This window comes from Rhamphochromis longiceps, linkage group LG3 (genome assembly GCF_057381845.1).
Source record: "Rhamphochromis longiceps isolate RC_006_pf linkage group LG3, R_longiceps_female_GT1.1, whole genome shotgun sequence".
NCBI lineage: Eukaryota > Metazoa > Chordata > Actinopteri > Cichliformes > Cichlidae > Rhamphochromis > Rhamphochromis longiceps.
In genome coordinates, this window is record NC_140559.1 from 11,390,131 (window position 1) to 11,409,437 (window position 19,307).

The 19,307-nt window shown below is 41.4% G+C and overlaps 1 protein-coding gene across 1 annotated transcript in view; it reads right to left on the reverse strand.

Moving 5' to 3' along the window:
- LOC146672906 (alpha-2-macroglobulin-like) overlaps positions 1 to 19,307 on the reverse strand; it is a 36,736-nt gene that overhangs the window by 1,930 nt on the left and 15,499 nt on the right. Inside the window, exons 13-29 of the mRNA XM_085401647.1 lie at positions 13,697 to 13,760; positions 13,457 to 13,602; positions 12,913 to 13,062; positions 11,891 to 12,034; positions 11,685 to 11,784; positions 11,441 to 11,588; positions 10,846 to 11,071; positions 10,228 to 10,354; positions 7,980 to 8,101; positions 7,843 to 7,894; positions 7,534 to 7,617; positions 5,318 to 5,494; positions 4,992 to 5,067; positions 3,927 to 4,083; positions 3,276 to 3,350; positions 494 to 656; positions 236 to 423 (exon numbers count right to left, since the gene is read on the reverse strand). Of these exons, the coding sequence (XP_085257773.1) occupies positions 236 to 423; positions 494 to 656; positions 3,276 to 3,350; positions 3,927 to 4,083; positions 4,992 to 5,067; positions 5,318 to 5,494; positions 7,534 to 7,617; positions 7,843 to 7,894; positions 7,980 to 8,101; positions 10,228 to 10,354; positions 10,846 to 11,071; positions 11,441 to 11,588; positions 11,685 to 11,784; positions 11,891 to 12,034; positions 12,913 to 13,062; positions 13,457 to 13,602; positions 13,697 to 13,760 (2,199 nt within the window). The remainder of the gene's footprint in view (positions 1 to 235; positions 424 to 493; positions 657 to 3,275; positions 3,351 to 3,926; positions 4,084 to 4,991; positions 5,068 to 5,317; positions 5,495 to 7,533; positions 7,618 to 7,842; positions 7,895 to 7,979; positions 8,102 to 10,227; positions 10,355 to 10,845; positions 11,072 to 11,440; positions 11,589 to 11,684; positions 11,785 to 11,890; positions 12,035 to 12,912; positions 13,063 to 13,456; positions 13,603 to 13,696; positions 13,761 to 19,307) is intronic.

Consider the following 19,307-nt stretch of genomic DNA (forward strand, 5'->3'; position numbering starts at 1 on the left):
AGTTGGTGTACAGAACTCTGAGGTAACATTGCTATTCTGTAAAAACAATGAATTTTTAGACAAAACTTAAATGTCATATTCTAACTAAAGAATAAAACTTCTCTGCCTGGCTAAAACAAATCTGTTTTACATATCTGATAGAAAAATGAAAGCTTCAGTATTATTTCTTTTGTCCCTGGTTTTGTCTAAGACTGTACTCAAAGATGAGCTTTATACTGTTCGGGTGGTGTCGTACCTGAGTGGAGGAGAAGCCTCCGTAATAGTTCTGCTGCCCAGTCAGCCACCTGATAATACCAGAGGCATATCCCAGATCCTCAGCAGTCGGGGAGGCGCTGAGTTTGGCCAACAGCACATAAGAACTGATCTCCACTGACAGGGAGGCTGATGTTTCTGCTGCTGTCTGAGACCAGTAGAGGAAACCTCCTACAAACACAATAACAGTCACAGTGATGCTAATGAAGCCTGAATGATGTCCTGCTAAAGGATGGCTCACCTTCCCTCACTGCAACTGTGTCTAAGTGCTGCAGAAGGTGAGCTCGGGTCTCCACGTCTCCTGCCAGAGTGAACACATAGGCCAGCAGAGCTGTAGTGTAGGTGTTGCTCAGGTCACTGAGAGACTCCTTGAGACAAGCCAGGCTCTGGATCATCACAGGATCCTTTAAAAGATCACAACAAAGAACTTTAATGGACAAACAGAAACCTTCTTTCATTAAACCCAGTGTGAGAAGAATAGGAGGCAGAGTTCCTGATTCAGTCACTCAAAACATCAGCGTGATAATAGAAAACACAGCAATTAGAGGAAAGTACAGATCAAGCAAAGACTGGAGCAATCTTCTAGTAGTATTTACAATATAAAGAACATATTGAAAAAACACTGTACAGGTTGGGTGGTGATACCAGTCCTTGCTGGTGAGAGTTCAGGTATGTGGATGACCTGGGTGAAAATCAATTCTCAGGACGTTCCACAATTCACAGATCACATTAACTCGGTGGAACGACACATCAAATTCACCAGGAAGGATATGAAAAGTGTCAGGTTAGTCTTCTTAGACTGTGAGATTTCCATCAGGGATGGAGGACATTTAAAAGCTGATGTGTACCGTAAACCTAAGCTCCAGCCGATCCAGGAGAGAAGGACAACTGCTGCCTAAGTGAAAACCTGTAGTGATCCCGTATGTGTCAGGAGTATCGGAGCAGCTGAGGCACATTTTTTTCTAAACACTGTGTCTCTGTGGCTTTTAAACCCCAAAACACGCTGCGCCAAAAACTGCTCCACCCCAACACAAACAGAGTAACATAGTGTACGGTGTTAAGTTCCAGGAGGATTGCCAGGATCTATACATCGGGGAAATCGAACAACCTCTTGCTAAGAGGATAGCACAACACAGAAGAGCCACCTCGTCAGGCCAGGACTCTGCAGTCTATTCACACCTACAGACCAGTGGACACTCTTTCAATGATGAGGATGTAACATCCTGGACAGGGAGGAACGCTGGTTTGAGTGTAGGGTCAAGGAGGCCATTTACGTGAAAAAGGAAAGACCATATCTGAATCGAGGAGGGGGCCTAAGGGTACATCTTTTGCTATCTTACAATGCTGTGATTGCAGCTATTCCCCAACTCTCTGTGAATGGTACTCATGGCCATTGATCAGTGGTCTTTGATCAGTGGGTTTTGGTCAGTGGTTGTTGATCAATGGTCATGAGAATTTACATAATTACGATTAAGGAACTGACCCCCCAGCCCACTGTTCCTTCCTGACTGCACTCCATGAGCATCTGGCAGCATAAATTAACCAGCTGTTAGTTGACGAGAGACACATAGAATGGCTAACTGTAGGGCGGACAATCCTGAAGGGAACGGTCCCATCCAACTAGGCCAGACAGTCTTGAAGGGATCGGTCCCATCGGTCCCATCCAACTACTGACCAATAACCTGCCTCAGTACCACATGGAAGCTCCTGTCAGGCATCATAGTGGCTAAGATGAACAGACACATGTTCCTGTGCCCCACTCGTTGGCAAGAATACCAGAGGTGCAAAACACCAGCTACTTGTAACAATCAGCCGAGACTGCCTGGATTGATTACAAGAGGGTCTATGACTTAATGCCCCACAGCTGGATCCTGGAATGCCTAGACCTGTACAAGATCAACAGGACTTTAAGAGCCTTCATCAAGAACTCAATGGGGATGTGGCATACAACACTAGAGGCCAACTTCAAGCCCATAGCAGAATCACCATTTTCCAAAGAGATGCTCTGTCCCTACGGATACTGACTACGGAATAGAGCAGTTGTCAGCCATCTCCTGTACGTGGATGACATCAAGCTGTATGTCAAGAGTGAACGAGACATCGATTCACTGATCCACACCACCAGGATATACAGCAACGGCATTGGAATATCGTTCGGACTGGAGAAGTGTAGTCGGATGGTAACAAAGAGTCAGAACTGAGGGAATCGAACTACTAGAAGGCAACATTGCAGACATAGAGGACAGCTACAAGTACTCCAACAAGCAAATAGGAACCCCAAAGAGGCTGCTGGGAAAGCTGCAACCACCAAGTACCTGCAGAGGGTCAGGCAAATCCTGAGGAGTCAGCTGAATGTTAGAACAGGATCCGGCCTATCAAAACCTACGCCCTGCCCGTCATCAGGTACCCTGCTGGGGTAATAAGCTGGCAAAAGGAGGAGATAGAAGCCACTGACATCAAGACAAGAAAGTTCCTAACCATGCATGGAGGGTTTCACCCCAAGTCCAGCATGCTAAATGGAAGGAAGGAGGCCAGGGACTGGTGAGTGTCAGCACCACATTCCAAGATGAAACAACGAATATTCACGAGTACGAGGAAGATGGCTCCAACTGACAGCGTGCTCAGTGAATACCTCAGGCAGCAGAAACTCAAGAAAGAGGAGGGAGACGAGGAACCATCATGGAAGGACAGGCCCCTGCACAGTATGTTACCACCGGCAGATAGAGGAAGTAGATGATACCCAGAAATCCTACCAGTGGCTGGACAACGCTGGACTGAAAGACAGCACAGAGGCACTAATCATGGCAGCACAGGAACAAGCTCTGAGTACAAGATCCATAGAGGCTGGGGTCTATCACACCAGGCAAGACCCCAGGTGCAGGCTGTGTAAAGATGCCCCAGAGACAATCCAGCACATAACAGCAGGGTGCTAGACTGCTGGTTAAACCTAACTCCATGGCTCAGCAGCTCAAACTCTACTCCTTTTTTTGTTGAATACCTTGATATTCTTTGAGTCTACTCACATGTTGGGATGTATTCATTTCCAAGAAGGCAGCAGTAACGTAGGCACTGAGAGTCACTTCATCAGATACACCACCCTGTCAACAGAAGACATCATAGACACTTTATCATCAGTGCACCAACATTCAGGGATATGAAGTCATGAAAATGATTTTCAGCTGCATGTGGTTTTAGTATCATCAATGTCTTCATGCATGTTCAAACATCCAGCTAAAGAGATGAACAGGAAGTTGATTTTGTTCATCTGGACATTGTATTTCCAGTGAGATGGATGTTTCTTCACCTCGGGTTTCCAACCTTATAAACAGTTTGTGTAGTCATCTAGTAATCAGAAGGTTGGTGGTTTGATTCCCCGCTGCTCCAGCCTGCATGCCAAATATTTGTGGGCAATATACTAATCCCAAGTTGGTCTCTAGTGCATACTTTGTATTTTCTATAAATGTGTGTGAATGCTACATAGAAAGCAGTGCTGCTGTGAATGGAACAAGATGTATGGAAATTATTTCTTGAATAAAATAATAGAATATACTGATGTGAGCTATTACAGTATGTAGTACAGTGTTTTGCATGTATGCATGACATTATTAATAAAATTTGTTAAATCCAGACTGGAGGCTGTTTCCACAGTCTAACAGCGAAGAACTGCAGGTTACCTTCATTCCGTTGTGGAAGAGTTTCCCAGACTTTTCAAAACAGCCATTTTCTTGTTGTTTATGTTGCAGCCAGGTCTTAGACTCTTCGATCTTTCTGGGATCAATAAAGACGAAAGACTGAGCTTTGGCAAAACTTCTTACCACAAATGCAGTCAGCCTGACAGAAAGAAAACAACACTTACACGTCTTACAATGATGGAAATGTTTGGCTGTGAGGTCACATTAAGAGAAAGAAATACTGATCATTTTGAAAATAAACTTGAAATTTCAAGGTTAAATTTGAAAATGTATTTTGAGACAAAAGCAGAAATGTGGATATCACAGTTATTTCAGGACAAACTGCCACGGTTGCTTTACCCTCTGAATTAGTGAAATCGTACTTCAGACTCAGTTTTAGTAACAAGGAAGGAACTGATGTCACTTGTAGCAATAAAAACAGCATGGCAGTAAGTATAAGTACACTGAAAAGCAGAAAGTGGTGCAGAAAGCTGCATGTGGTTAGATTTGTATAAAAGGAAATGGCTGCTAATGTACAGATGCAAGGATACCGATGGTTCCACGCTCGTGGAATAAAGAGGATCTATGCTGTATCACAAGACCACTGATTTATTTCACTACATCTACTCAAGGCATTTTATACAGGGTATAGCAATCGTTTGAAGCAACAACTGTAATCATTTCAACTGTTTTCTTAGATTTGAATTTGACTTTTTTCACAAAACACGATTAAGACTTTATTATTGAAATAGTATTTAGACTTTTTCTTAAAGTAAAATAACTTTAAGCTTTAAAATTTGACTTTATTCTAATAATGATCAATAACATTTTTATGTGGCTCTAATACTCCTTCCTACCTACTAAATTACACAGTATTAACCAAAAGGTATTGTTAATGTTGGCTTAGTCAAAGGATTAAATGGAGAATTATTTTAAGTATTAGAGGTAGACATGTTTATGTTATTAATGGGTAGTCAAACTTCAAGAAACGTCTTCTGTTTGGTGGGATATTTAAAAACCAGTGTAACCTCTCTGGTTTGTGACATGTTTGATCAGTGATGTTCTCACCAAGTGTTTCCTGGTCCTGTTCCAAATGTGGTGTAAGCACCGTCAGCACTTTTGTAGTTGAGCTGTCTTTGGTATCCTGTAACAACAGGGACACCATGATCGAGACATTGTTGCTATGGTGATGATTGGACTCCATTTGTTTATGGATCTGCATGTGTACATCGAGATTTGGGAAATTCAATGACTCTTGCTGACAGATGAGGAAAATGACACATTTGACCAAAAGCTGTGGCTAATGTTCTGCCTCCTGTCGGCTTGTTTCTTGAACCGTGTGTGTTGAAGTGATTCAAATGATTTCCTTCTTAGAGGAAACAATAAAAACTTGCCACTGGTGAGGAAGTTAGTAGTTTTTTCCATGATGGCTGCGGTGAGCTGCTGTGTGCCTTTCAGGTAGTGGAGGATGTAGATGTTGGGGGCCAGGAGAGCCATGTTCTGCTCCCCACATCCATACGGCATCTGCAGCAATCCATCCAGGTTCTTCAGAGCCCGGCCGAGGATGTCACCTGATCAAAAACACTGATTCACTAAAACTAACAAAACTAGTGTAAAACAACTTTGTATTATTGGGCAGAGATAACCTGAATACTTCAATATGCAATTTTAAATGATGATTTCATTTGCTGAGCGAAAAAACATCCAAACTGAAAATCGTAGATTGACTGTGATTAACCAAATATTTCTGGGAAGACTGAGTTTCATTTCACCAACCAGACCCAGGCCTGATTAAGGCCAGAGCTGCTGGACCAAGAAATCACTCAAGTACAATCTGTTTGACAAAGGGAAGCAGGCTAAAAGACGTCCAGAAGAAACACGTCGTTGCCATGACCAAAAGAAATTCAAAAATAGGCGAGAAGTCTTGAGATCTATCAGTTTGGACAGGATTAAAAAACAATTTCTACAGCTTTGGAGCGCCAGTGCACCATGTTGGAACCCATTATCCACAAACTGAGAAAACTAGAAAAGATGTGGCAGAAATTACTCCATAAGCACATCGACGACTCACCGAAAAAGTCAAGCGAATCCCAACAACACCCAGAACTGAAGGCCTTGCCTTCCTCTGTAAAGGTCAGAGTTTACGATTCAACAATACAAAGGAGACGGGGCAAAAACAGCATTCATGGACAAAACCACTGCTGACCAAGAAGAACACAAAAGCTTATCTCACATTTGCCAAAAAACATCTCCATGCGCCACAAGATATTTGGGAGAATATTATATGGACTGAAGAGAAAAAGTTTTGAGTTTTGTTGCATTTGGCTTAAAAGTGACGCATCATTTCATAGAAAGAACATCATACCAACAGCGGTGGTAGCAGTGTGATGCTCTGGGGCTGTGTGGCGTAGGTTTGCAGTGTTTTGTGTTGTTTCACTTTAAATTTGTTTAAAAGGAAAAAGCTGAAAATGTAAATAGTTAAAAGTTGAAATGTGATTCTGTATTTATTTATTTATTACATTTTATGTGGAGTGAATAAATAAAAGTATATTTATTGTAGCCCCTAGAGACAAAAAAGAGTACAAAGTCCAAAACACTTAAAAACTCAGAAACACGTAAAAACACAACAGAAGGGCTCCAGGATGCTAGGCGCAGTGTTGAGCTTTTGTTACCTACACAAGCCAGCAAGTACCAACAACCGGATTTGGTGTGTGGTAGTAACAGGTAAAAGAACATTTTTTTTTAAATTATTTGAATATATATGAGTGCTTGTGTATAAATACACGAACAATACATATATGATTTCAATTGTGTAATTTAAGTGATCTAGGTAGCTCTGTTTTGAAGGTCAGTTAACGCTAGAAATGTGTTTTGGACTTTGTTCATTGTCTCTAGGGGCCACAAAGCACGCAATATATAAACATATAAATAAATCCATGTTTTTTTTTTTCACATTAGTAATTTCTTTTGTGCATGATTTTATTTTGCTGTTGATAATAAATTAATTAAAGCAACAAAACAACCTGAAGAGCCGGTTGGGAGCTGAAAGTCCCGGCTCTTTTTAATGCGCCGAGCCGAAAGAGCCGTTTCTCCAACAAGAGAAAGAAATCCCATCACTATCTTGTAGCTGTGTCGTCTTAAATTGGTCATGTGATTTTGACGTGTCGGCGCATACGTCGACCCCAGACGGTTAAGATGGAAAATGATCCAGGACACCAGAAAGTGGTCGAGTCAAAATCTGGACTTAAATCCTACTGACATGATTCTGCATGACCAGAACGATTGCGCTGGAAAACCCTCTGGTGTGACTGGGCCAAAACTCAGCGTTTCAAACACACTTATGACTAAAGCTAGACTGCAGTTCTTCCTGCACAGAATGGCACAAACAGCCTTTTTGGGGTCCATTTCTTTTTCACACAAGGCCAGGAAGACGTGGGTCTATCTATAAATGAAATCATCTTTTAAAAGCTGAATACGGTTTTTACTTTTACTTGAACATGACGTCTCTTTTATTTTCTGTTGTTTTAGTAATTTGCCTTTTTAACAAAGCTTTAACCTGCCATATTTTTATTTGGCTGAATCAAAATTGAGATGAAATCATGAGGTTTACCCAGGACTGATACAGAAGTGCGGGCAGATCCTTCTATCACATTCTCAGGCAGATGTATCTCTGCTTCCTCCGTCAGCGGGCTTCCTGTGTACAGACACAACAAACGTCCAATCAGGAAGTCACGACTACAACAGAGTTACTGTCCAAAGTCACCAGGTGGCCTGATCTTCAGCACATATCGTTACATTTTGTGAAAGTAAAAGATGAAAATTTGGCACATTTTATGTACACAGTGCACTCCACTGCTAACTTTGAGCATTTAGGTCATTTCTTTATTTAAACTTTGTAACTGATGGACATCACACTGACCTTTTGGACAAAGAAGCCAGTTGTACGTCTTTGTCGTCTCACTTCCCTCAGCCTGAGGAAAAGTATCTTTAAAATGAGTAACAATTTAAATTTTATGAGTAAAAATGTTTTTCTCGTCTCGTATTTATGACACTGACCTTCACTATGAGAGATTTGGTGACCACGTCGATGCGACCTCTGTCTGGTACGCTCACAACCTCATTATCACATGACACATGGGACGCTACGGCCTCAGCAGACACAGTCACATTCACAGCCCCTAAAAGCAGCAGCACAGGTCACCTTCTTTATCTCTCCATTAAAATAAAGGTTACCGAGGTTATTTTACAGATTTTGTAGAAACTAGAAGGAAATGTGTTGGGACAAAAGGAGGCGGTTAACTGTGATCACACTAGATCTAAATCTAGATCTCTAGATTTAATGTTGGTTCTAAATCAAAGATAACATCTAACTGAAAATTTTACTGCATCAGGTGTGAGAAACATGAGCTAGAAAATAAATAGTCCAAAATAATTTCAGGGTCCTGCTGGAGGCAGTAATGTAAATCATAAAAAGTATCTAGTAAGAGACGATGCTTCTGACACTTTTAGGGCCACATACAATAATGTCAATTTGGCTGAATTTAGAAAACTGCAGGTCATCCTTAACACATGCCTGTAGCTAAATTCAATTTTATTTATACAGCGCTAAATCACAACAACATTCTTCTCGAGGTGCTTTATATTGTATTGTAGGCTGCCGGGGATTCCCATGATGCATTGAGTTTTTCCTTTCCAGTCACCTTTCTCACTCACTATGTATTAACAGACCTCTCTGCTTTGAATCATATCTGTTATTAACCTCTGTCTCTCTTCCACAGCATGTCTTTATCCTGTCTTCCATCTCTCACCCCAACCAATCACAGCAGATGGCCCCGCCCCTCCCTGAGCCTGGTTCTGCCGGAGGTTTCTTCCTGTTAAAAGGGAGTTTTTCCTTCCCACTGTCGCCAAAGTGCTGCTCATAGGGGGTCATATGATTGTTGGGTTTTTCTCTGTATCTATGAAGCGCCTTGAGGCGACTTTTGTTGTGATTTGGCGCTATAGAAATAAAATTGAATTGAATTGAATTGAATTGTAAGGTAGACCCTACAATAATACATAATTTGTTGCGTCTGACTTCACTAACTGATTAAGATATAAATCATTTGGATGGCAATGAAACTGCAAGCAGTCTTTTGTATTATATATCATTATATATACTGTCCAAGGGAAGCATACATAATGGAAATAATTGATGAGAATTGAAAGGCAGGTTACAGAATGATTTATAATTAGTTAAGACAGCTGCATTGAGTAAACCATGAGGATGGAGGCAGCTTCTACTCTCAGAGTGGAAGGATAGAAGTGGGAAATCTAGGCCTTGTAGACCCAATAGCTGTGTCCCAATTCAGGGGCCACATCCTCCTGAGGCCACATTTGAAGGCCGATTACGTCACAGCTACACGCTGAAGGCTGTCCAAATTCAAAGGCTGCTCCAAATGCGGCGAAAAATGTATCCTTCATTTCCCAAGATTTGAAGGATGGGTGGCCCAAACTATCCCAGAATTCATAGCGCATTCCAGTTTCCAACAATGGCGGCCGCTACTACGTTTTTTTAATATTATTCTTATTACTCTTTTTGGGTCACAAAATAAACTTTTAACATATTTTCAGGAGAGAATGTAGCTATGTAAACTTAAAATATCTGCTCGGTTTATCAAGATATCACATATTTGCAAAAGTGCTTCGACGTTTTCGGACCCACCTGCTCGATAGCTGACCGGGAGGTCAAGCCTCACTAGAGCCTGGTAAGAGATCACCGCTGTCTTTGGCTATAAGTCATTTAGATAACTTAAAACTGTTATTGTTTGGCTTTTTTCAGTGTTTTATTTGTTCCCGAGTAAATCGGTTTGGCTGAGATTAAAGTTACAGTTTTCACACAGCTGAATAAGCGTCAGACAGAAAACTGATTAATCAGAAACGTGAGATGGTCGAGAATTTACTCCAGTGTCCTGTTATATTTTAGATAGCAAGGAGAAGACAGGTGAGTTTATTAAACTCCACCGAGACGGCAGTGATGCGAATCTGAAGGCTAGACCGTCCAATTTCACAACCTGGCACTTCCGGTCTACCCGACCTTCTAAAGACCCGACCCACATAGACCGCGAAGGCCGGGTCCTCTGAAGGATGCAGCCTAGGAATTGAGACACAACTAATAATTCTTTCTGCCCCACTCCCAACACAGGGGTTTATAGTCTTGCTTTACCTCGATTTTCAACTGTGCTCGCTGGCACACAAACAGGATGTGTACTCAGCCTGCCACACAGCGGTTTCCTGGCAGTGTGGAGGACCAAAGCCTGATTCTCACCTAAGGCTGTTGGGATCATGGTCCACCTGAGGGTCTTGCGCTCGTTGGCACACAAACAGGATGTGTACAGATCACCAGAGAGAGGCGTGAGGGTGTAATCTGAGGACGGCCCAGGAGTGACAGTAACCTGTACGAGGAACACAGACATGGCTACGTTTAAAGCTGAGTTCAAATGTGAACACATTTCTAAGCATCTAAACAGATGCACAAGTTTGATGTTATGAACTCATGATCAAAGTAGACCTTCATTTTACTTGGATACTTTAATCACTCCCTTCCTAATCGTTTCCCTCCATCTGTTTTCTTACAGCCTCCACACTAAACTCTGTTCTACAAGGTGCATGAGCGCACAAAGAAAGCTAGAGGAGGGCTGGTAGTGTAAAGACATGTGATTGGGCAATCCTGGTGTCAGTGCTTGCAGGTGAGCTTGCAGGTGTTGGTGAGCAGGGGCCCTTCAAGAACGGCCTGCATCCTGCATGGTTATATTGCCAAAGAAAAGATATTTTCTATTGTATTTTAATAACTATGATATAAATTTTGCTTAGAAAGTCATGTTTTCAGTATGGCTTTCCTTGGCTATGAACAGACATGTATCTAAACACTTTAATCATTCATTACCATGATGCAGCTGGTCAGGTAGTTAAAGACAGTCGCCCTCAGTTCAAAGTGCTCCCCCCGGATGATGGAGTAGGGCATGGTGAGTTCAAGGAAGAAAGGTTGGAAGACTTTCATTTCTTTACGAGGAGCCAAACCAAAACCCTGAGAGGACAAACAGAAAGCCTCCGTCTCCCAGGTGGTGATGGTGTCTGGGACAGTCAGGGACACGCCCCTTTTTCCATCGTCTCTGAAGCAGCAGATACACACAAACATATTCTGTAACATAATCAAACATGTTTTTATGTCTGTAAATTACTTGTATAACAGTGTAGTTACATCCTGCAGTGTGAATGACTTGTATATGTTGCATTGACAAAGTAAAAGAGCTCCACGGTGCTGATGACAGTGAAATAATATATCCCACCAAACTTTAAATATGACAAAACATCAGCCTGAAGCATCAAAACATGCTCAAGAAAAAACTCACAATTATTCTATTTTCATCTTTTTCATGTGTGCAAAGACACAGCAGAAAGGTCACATGGGTTTCTAAATGTGATCGTATAAACTTTTTAAAATGGAATATGCACCAGATCTCTTCACAACAGATACTTACCCAACTTCCACCAGATCCCAGATCCACGTCTCAGGGAAGAAAGAGCGAGCTGTCTCTATTGGTGCAGCTTCAGGAGGAAGCTGCCCAGCAGATCCCAGACCAGGACTACTTAGTTGAATAGAATATTGTCTAGACAGGGGAAGTATAACTAAATAAAAAGAGAAAAAATAATTACGTGTTTTCTTTTTGGTAAATACAAAGAAAATTTATAGCCAGACACAACACAAACAAGTGAATGATTCACCGGAGGAGACAAGATAGCTATCACGGTAGACTTTTCCTTTGAACTTGAGGCATGAAGGCAATCGAAAAACCAAGTTTGTCGCCATCTTCAGTCCGACTTTCTAGATATTTCAGCAGCACACAAAGATCAGCAAAAACTGGTGCAACAACAAAAACTATTGTATTTACGTTATGTTTGACGGACTCACAGGTATACTTGTATTTTACCTGGAAAACTGCATAGGCGTCATTTTGCTCTTGACTGGGGTGCGGCAAAACATATCTTTTTGGTCTCACATTAAGGCAGTCTGTAGCATCATCAACCTCATACGGGATACCTGAGGATTTCTTGAGTGGGAGCAAGTCAAATATCTGAAAAGAAAAGTGCAGATCAGCAAAACCTCCAAACATTTATTGCCTGCCTGGTCACATTTGATCCACATGTGTTTTTTAACTCTTACCTGTAGTACTGGTGCAAATACAAGTACAGATTAGGCTCAAATCAATTGCTACATTATCTAAGAAGAATTCTGAAAAAAATAAATAAATAAAAATGATCAAGTCAGCAGTAAGTGTTCGCAGATGTGAGGTGTTGTAGTTGAAGTATCTGTTCACCAAATCTTACAGAAGTTCTACAATTTTACTATAAACACCACATCGTTCTTAGTGACTTATATGGCTACAGTAAGTGTTCTCCATTTGAAGCTGTCTCTGTAGCTCCTTAAACTCACTAAGTCTCACTTTTTCCAGGTTTTGCTGTACGTTTAACATCAACAAATACTCGTGTATTTGAGCAGTTTTGGTGCAAAGTTAAATTCTTCTCAAGTAAAGCAGACAGTGATTGGCAGGTGATGCACTTGTTTGCATGGTTGAATTATTTGCTAAAAAAGTCATGATCCTGGATTTATCTCCATGCTGAAATATTAATTTGCTCAAAAGGAATTAATTTTATAAGATTAAAATATTGCTGTCTGCAACCACATGAGCAACAAGCATGGTACTTACTTACTCGCTAGAAAGACTGTCATCACAGACACATGCATTTGTAACCTTGTATTTTTTATACCAGTTTGCTTTAAGACAAACTCAGCATTTGACTGTTTAAAACAGTTCAATGTACGACTGCCCAAAGAATACTTATCAGGACACAAGTACTGGAGCGAAGGCATGAGCTGCTGGTAACTCACGACACTACGGGCTCTGGAAATAAGGGATGTGTCCACCTCACTGGTGTTAATATCAGCAGTTACCTTATCTGCATCCAGAGTCTTCCCAGGCTCCTTGATGAGAACGCTCTTGTCGATGGCGCTCACACCACACAGAGAACGTGGCAGGGCCGTCACCTGCATGTTGGTCTCTTCACCTGGGACGGCTGAAGACGGTGAAAACTCCACTGACACCTGACACACACAAAACACCTGTAGAAGTTTAGTGACTGTGAAAACTCCCCACTCACAGCTGGCTAAATGAGCTGCTTCACTGTGGTGAGTGACAAATCATGAGTCCCATGTGATGGCTGTAGCCCACATTGGACACTGTATGAACACTGTGTCAGTGTTAGATAGGTAGGACTTGCATCATCATTGAAAACGGTGCTTGTATAAATGGGAGTGAGCGGGTCATGAGGTCATATAAAGAAGCAATTTGAGTCCTCAGGTAGAGTAGAAACAGCTGTGCAACAACCAGTCCACAACAACCAGTATATGCTAGAAATCCTGGAGATGACTTTGATTTGAACGACATGGCATGACTGCAGACACCAAACACACAGCACACCTCTAGAATTACACTCACCTTGTTGCTGAAGCATTTGTCAGTAGAGAAGTCAGCACTGTGGGCAATTACATCCTCACTTGGCAGGACGGCATAAGCCACAACCTGGAACTCTGGAGCCATCTCAGGAGACACTCTGACTTTAAAGGACACCTGGCCCTCATTCACTGAAACACAGGTCCAAACATGCATCCACAGATCAACAAAACAGACCAACGTCAATGCTTGGCTGTGGCATTTGTGGAAATATGGGAATTTTACCTGATCTATCTTGCACTTGAATCCGTGTTTGTCCTTGCATGGTGACAGCTCCTCTGGACAACACCTGGAAGACAGAAATCATTTAAAAACAAGAATGAACTAGCACTGATATCTGTGGACATCACTACCAGTGAAAGGTTTTGACACACCTTCTCATTCAGTGTTTTTTTTTATTGTAATGCTTTCTACATTGTAGATGCACACTGAAGCAAAGAAAATAAATATGTTTTATGTTTTAGAGTCATGAAAATATGGAAAAACCATAAAATAAGTATGTGTCCAAACTTTTGAGCGTAAATTGGTGCAGTTTTGTGGCTGAAATTCTGATATCTTATGAATTTTAAAAGTTGCTTGTAGAAAATTGTCTTCAGACCTTAAAAGCATTGGAGCACCTTAAAAGCAAAGGAGTGAAATAACAGCTCTTAGTAATTAAACTGTTTAAAGATAAGTTACAGACCCAATTTTTATAGCTGTTCGAAGGGTTTTGAAAAGTATTTTTGTATTTTGGTATTTTGTCTTTACTCTGATTACAATGCTAAGTTAGCTTACTCCACCCATCTCCTAATAATACAGTTAAATTACAATTCAAAATACCCAAAAGGTCTTTTCTTAACATGCAGTTTGTCTCATATGTTTTTAAAAGATCCTGTGGGTGCCCACAACTTACACCAACATTATTATTTTTTTCTACTTTTTTAATTTTTAATTTCCTGTGATTATATGCTAAAAATCTGAACAATTTTATGTTGAGTCCTGGAAAAATGTTATTATAAAATGGTACATATCATTGCTTCTTTCTGCATGGTTATTTATTGAACATGCCAATCTTGTTTATTATCTTGACTAACTTGGGTGTGACCACTATCTGGTAATTGAACATTTGGAATTCTACCAACGCGGGAGACCACGTCCTATTGTGGCCACATTCGGCCACTTTAAACAAAAGCAGGGAATTAAAAGGAACGGACTTCAGTGTGAACGACCAGTTCCCCAAAGAGATCCTGGAACGACGCAGGGTCCTCTTCCCAATCCGACGCGGCTTCATCCAGAAGGGCTCCCGCGCTGTCATCGCTGTGGACCGGCTGTACGTGGATGGACAGCTCCACCGCGACCCCAACATCACTCCGTGGCTGTATTAACCTCACACCAGATAAGAATCCGCTACACCATTTCCCTATCCACTCACACTAACTTGCATTAACTTAACATTAACATCTGTTTAACTTACCAGTATCAAATTGCATCTTAAGTGTGATATGATAGCAGAATTAACACCGTCACTCTCCGTCAACGGTTTGATTGGAATGTTTTCGGGGTTTGTTTTTTTTTTCTTCTCTCTTTTCCCCCCTCTTGTTTTTATGCTGCTCACCCTTGTCCTTGGTTTCTTTCTTTATTTCTTTCACTGCTTCGATTACCTGCTTCCACACTAGGGCTGGGTATCGTCACTGATTTCTAGAATCGATTCAATTCCGATTCACAAGGTCCCGAATCGATTCGATCCACGATTCGATTTAATTCGATTCTATTCAATTTGAATCTGGGAAATTTTGACAGAAATATTATAATTCAGATCAGTACATTTACATATTTTTGTATCAATAAAAAGGAAGCTGACACACGCAAGACTTTATCACAGGTGTGAGCATCACAGCAGAGGCCTTTGTGTCAAAGCAGCTGAGGATAAAACATAGAAAAACATGAAGGAGATTTTCCTGTTCTGGGATTTTATAAAAATATTCTGCAGTACATCAAAAACGAAAGAAAACCATTAATCAACACATGAACATTACCTCTGATGTTACAGCGGTTTTATTAGAGACACGGCTAAGCATTTTGAATAATTTTAAAAAGTTTAAATTTGTTCAGTATTGAACGGCAGAAATGAGGTTTTCTTTTCGGAAGTATATAAAACGAAAAAAAAAAAAAAAGTCGGCCGACAGCCTGTAAACAACGGTAGTCTTGTGCGTAACAAGTAAGCGAATAATGAAGAAAACAGATTTTTAGATGGGAAACTGTTCTTGAAGTACAGAGAGAGAGAGAGAGCGAGAGAGAGAGACAGACAGAGAGGGAGGGAGAGAGAGAGAGAGAGAAAGAGCTGTGCATCTTGGACGAAGCAAAACAGTAAAAGTCAGAGTGAATCATGACGATGTTTATGTGAAGCGTTTGGATCTTCTTTTGCTGCTGGTTCGGTCAATATTGTTGGAGAGACATCAAACTAAAAGCTTTAGAATCAGCGCATAAAGGGCGTGAACACAAAGCGCCGACCCGCCCACAGATCAGAATCAGCGAGCTGTCGGCTTTCAGCCCCGACCGTGAGAAAGGCGACATCTCACTGATTCTGATCCGCGGGTCGCGCTGTGTGTCTAAGTCTATGTGCAGAATCCCTGTACCTGCTCTCATTTACTGTCTTAGCTTGGTGGTTGTTGAAATTTTGTGAGATGTCACCAGAGATTCTGGCATTTCGGGCAAAATAAATTTATATTAAAAAATCGATTCAGGATTTTAATGAATCGATTTTACGTTATCCAAGCCAGAATCGATTTTAATCGATGAAGCGATTATAAAAACCCACCCCTATTCCACACTCATCCACAAACAACATCCTTTATTTCCACACATACCCACCATGCGCTCAACGGCAGCACATTCACTTCAGTCAGACAGCGCACACAGTCGTTTAGGATACACACACTTAAGCCAAGCCTACTCATATTAGTAAATATGCAAACACATAGTCAGACTCAGGGAGCATCTCGCCACACATTTTTTCTCTCTCTCCTTCGTGTGTGTTTAGTTAGTTTGTTTGTTTGCTTGTTTTAATCAATTTTAAATCATGCTTTTTATTTGTTTTTGTTTCTAATGTCTCTGTAAAGCACTTTGAATCACCTTGTTGTTGAATTATGCTATACAAATAAATTTGCCTTGCCTTGCCTTGCCTTTATTTATGAACAAGTGACATATTCTCTCCACCTGTCTAAGCGACGCACACAGCATACACCCCTAGTTATACACAGACATCTATGGGTACACTGAGGTTCATTACATGGAATATAAATGGAGCTGGCTCCAGAGAAAAGAGATTAAAAATATTTAACCAACTCAAAAAACTACAGGCGGATGTTGTCCTATTACAAGAGACCCACAGACCTCTTAGAGGTTCGAATGGACTTAAAACACCTGAGTTTCCTAATGTGTTCTCAGCTTGTTATAATTCTAGACAAAGGGGAGCAGCAATTTTAATACATAAAAATATTAATTTCACAGTACTCGATACAGTTATAGATCCAGAGGGTAGATTCTTAATCATTAAACTATCTATACGTGATAAAAAGCTATGTATTGCAAGTGTATATGGTCCAGATGTTGATGATCCCTCATTCTTTCACGGTTTTTTCAGTGCACTCTCTGAACACTTAGATGGCACACTTGTTCTTGGAGGCGACCTCAACCTTGGACTAAATGAAGACATGGATAGGCTCAATACAGCGGGAACTGAGCGTAATTGGCAGTCCACAAATATAATCAAACAGTATATGAGCGACTTTGGTCTTTGCGATGCATGGCGCTCCCTTCACCCCACCAGTAAGGCATATTCTTTTTTCTCACATGTCCATCACTCCTACTCTCGTCTGGATTATTTTTTGGTCAGCAGCTCACTGCTGAACGACATTTCAGACACTGAGATTCACCCTATAGCTGTCAGCGATCATGGTCCTGTATCTTTAACACTAATGCACAAGAATAATACTACGCCAAGAAAAAACTGGAGATTTAATATATCACTACTTAAAGATGAAGACTTTATTAAATATTTTAAAAAAGAGTGGACTTCATATTTGGACTATAATGACACTCCCGAAACATCAGCTTCTGTTCTATGGGAAGCAGGGAAAGCTGTGATGAGAGGTAAAATAATTTCTTTCTCATCACATAAAAAGAAAAAAGAAAACAAAAATACTCAGGAATTAGAAAAAACATCAAATCCATAGAAGAAGCCTACGAGTCCCACCAAGACCAGGAAACATTGAAGAAAATACGCAAAACAAAACTAGAATTACACTCAACAAAAATATAAGCGCAACACCTTTGTTACTGCTCCCATTCCCCATGGGATGGACGTAGAGACCTAAAATTCATTCCAGATACACAATATAACCATCCCTCCCAAACAGTGGTCACAAATCAGTCCAAATGTGTGGTAGTGGGCACATCTGCCATATTGAGATAATCCATCCCACCTCACAGGTGTGCCACATCAGGATGCTGATCTGACATCATGAGTAGTGCACAGGTGTACCTCAGACTGCCCACAACAAAAGGCCACCCTGGAATGTGCAGTTTTGTCTCACAGCAAAATGCCACAGATGCCACAAGCAATGAGGGAGCGTGCAATTGGCATGCTGACAGCAGGAATGTCAACCAGATCTGTCGCCCGTGCATTGAATGTTCATTTCTCAACCATAAGCCGTCTCCACAGGCGTTTCAGAGAATATGGCAGCACATCCAACCGGCCTCACAACCGCAGACCTCGTGTAACCACACCAGCCCAGGACCTCCACATCCAGCAGGTTCACCTCCAAGATCGTCTGAGACCAGCCACCCAGACAGCTGCTGGAACAATTGGTTTGCACAACCAAACAATTTCTGCACAAACTGTCAGAAACCGTCTCAGGGACGCTCAACTGCATGCCCGTCGTCCTCATCGGGGTCTTGACCTGACTCCAGCTCGTCGCCGTAACAGACTTGTGTGGGCAAATGCTCACATTCGATGGCGTCTGGCACGTTGGAGAGGTGTGCGCTTCACGGATGAATCATGGTTCACATTGTTCAGGGCAGATGGCAGCTGAGAATGTCCCAGTTCTTGCATGGCCAGCATACTCACCGGACATGTAACCCATTGAGCATGTTCGGGATGTGCTTGACCGGCGTATATGACAGCGTGTACCAGTTCCCACGAATATCCAACAACCTCGCACAGCCATTGAAGTGGAGTGGACCAACATTCCACAGGCCACAATTGACAATCTGATAGACTCCATGCGACGATGTGTTGCACTGCATGAGGCAAATGGTGGTCACACCAGATACTGACCAGTTCTGGGTCCCCAGACCCCCAATAGCGCAAAAAACTGCACATTCCAGGGTGGCCTTTTGTTGTGGGCAGCCTGAGGTACACCTGTGCACTACTCATGATGTCAGATCAGCATCCTGATGTGGCACACCTGTGAGGTGGGATGGATTATCTCAATATGGCAGATGTGCCCACTACCACACATTTGGACTGATTTGTGACCACTGTTTTGGAGGGATGGTTATATTGTGTATCTGGAATGAGTTTTAGGTCTCTACGTCCATCCCATGGGGAATGGGAGCAGTAACAAAGGTGTTGCGTTTATATTTTTGTTGAGTGTAAATGAGATATTTGGTAAAAAAACAAAATTCTTAGTACAAAGACTACGCTTACAAAATTATGAACATGGTAATAAATCCAGTCAATTTCTAGCAAACCAGCTAAAAATAAATAAAGAAAAAACAACTATATGTGCTGCTAAAGATTTATCTGGGAACACAATATATGAACCGATACAAATAAACAACATTTTCAGGGATT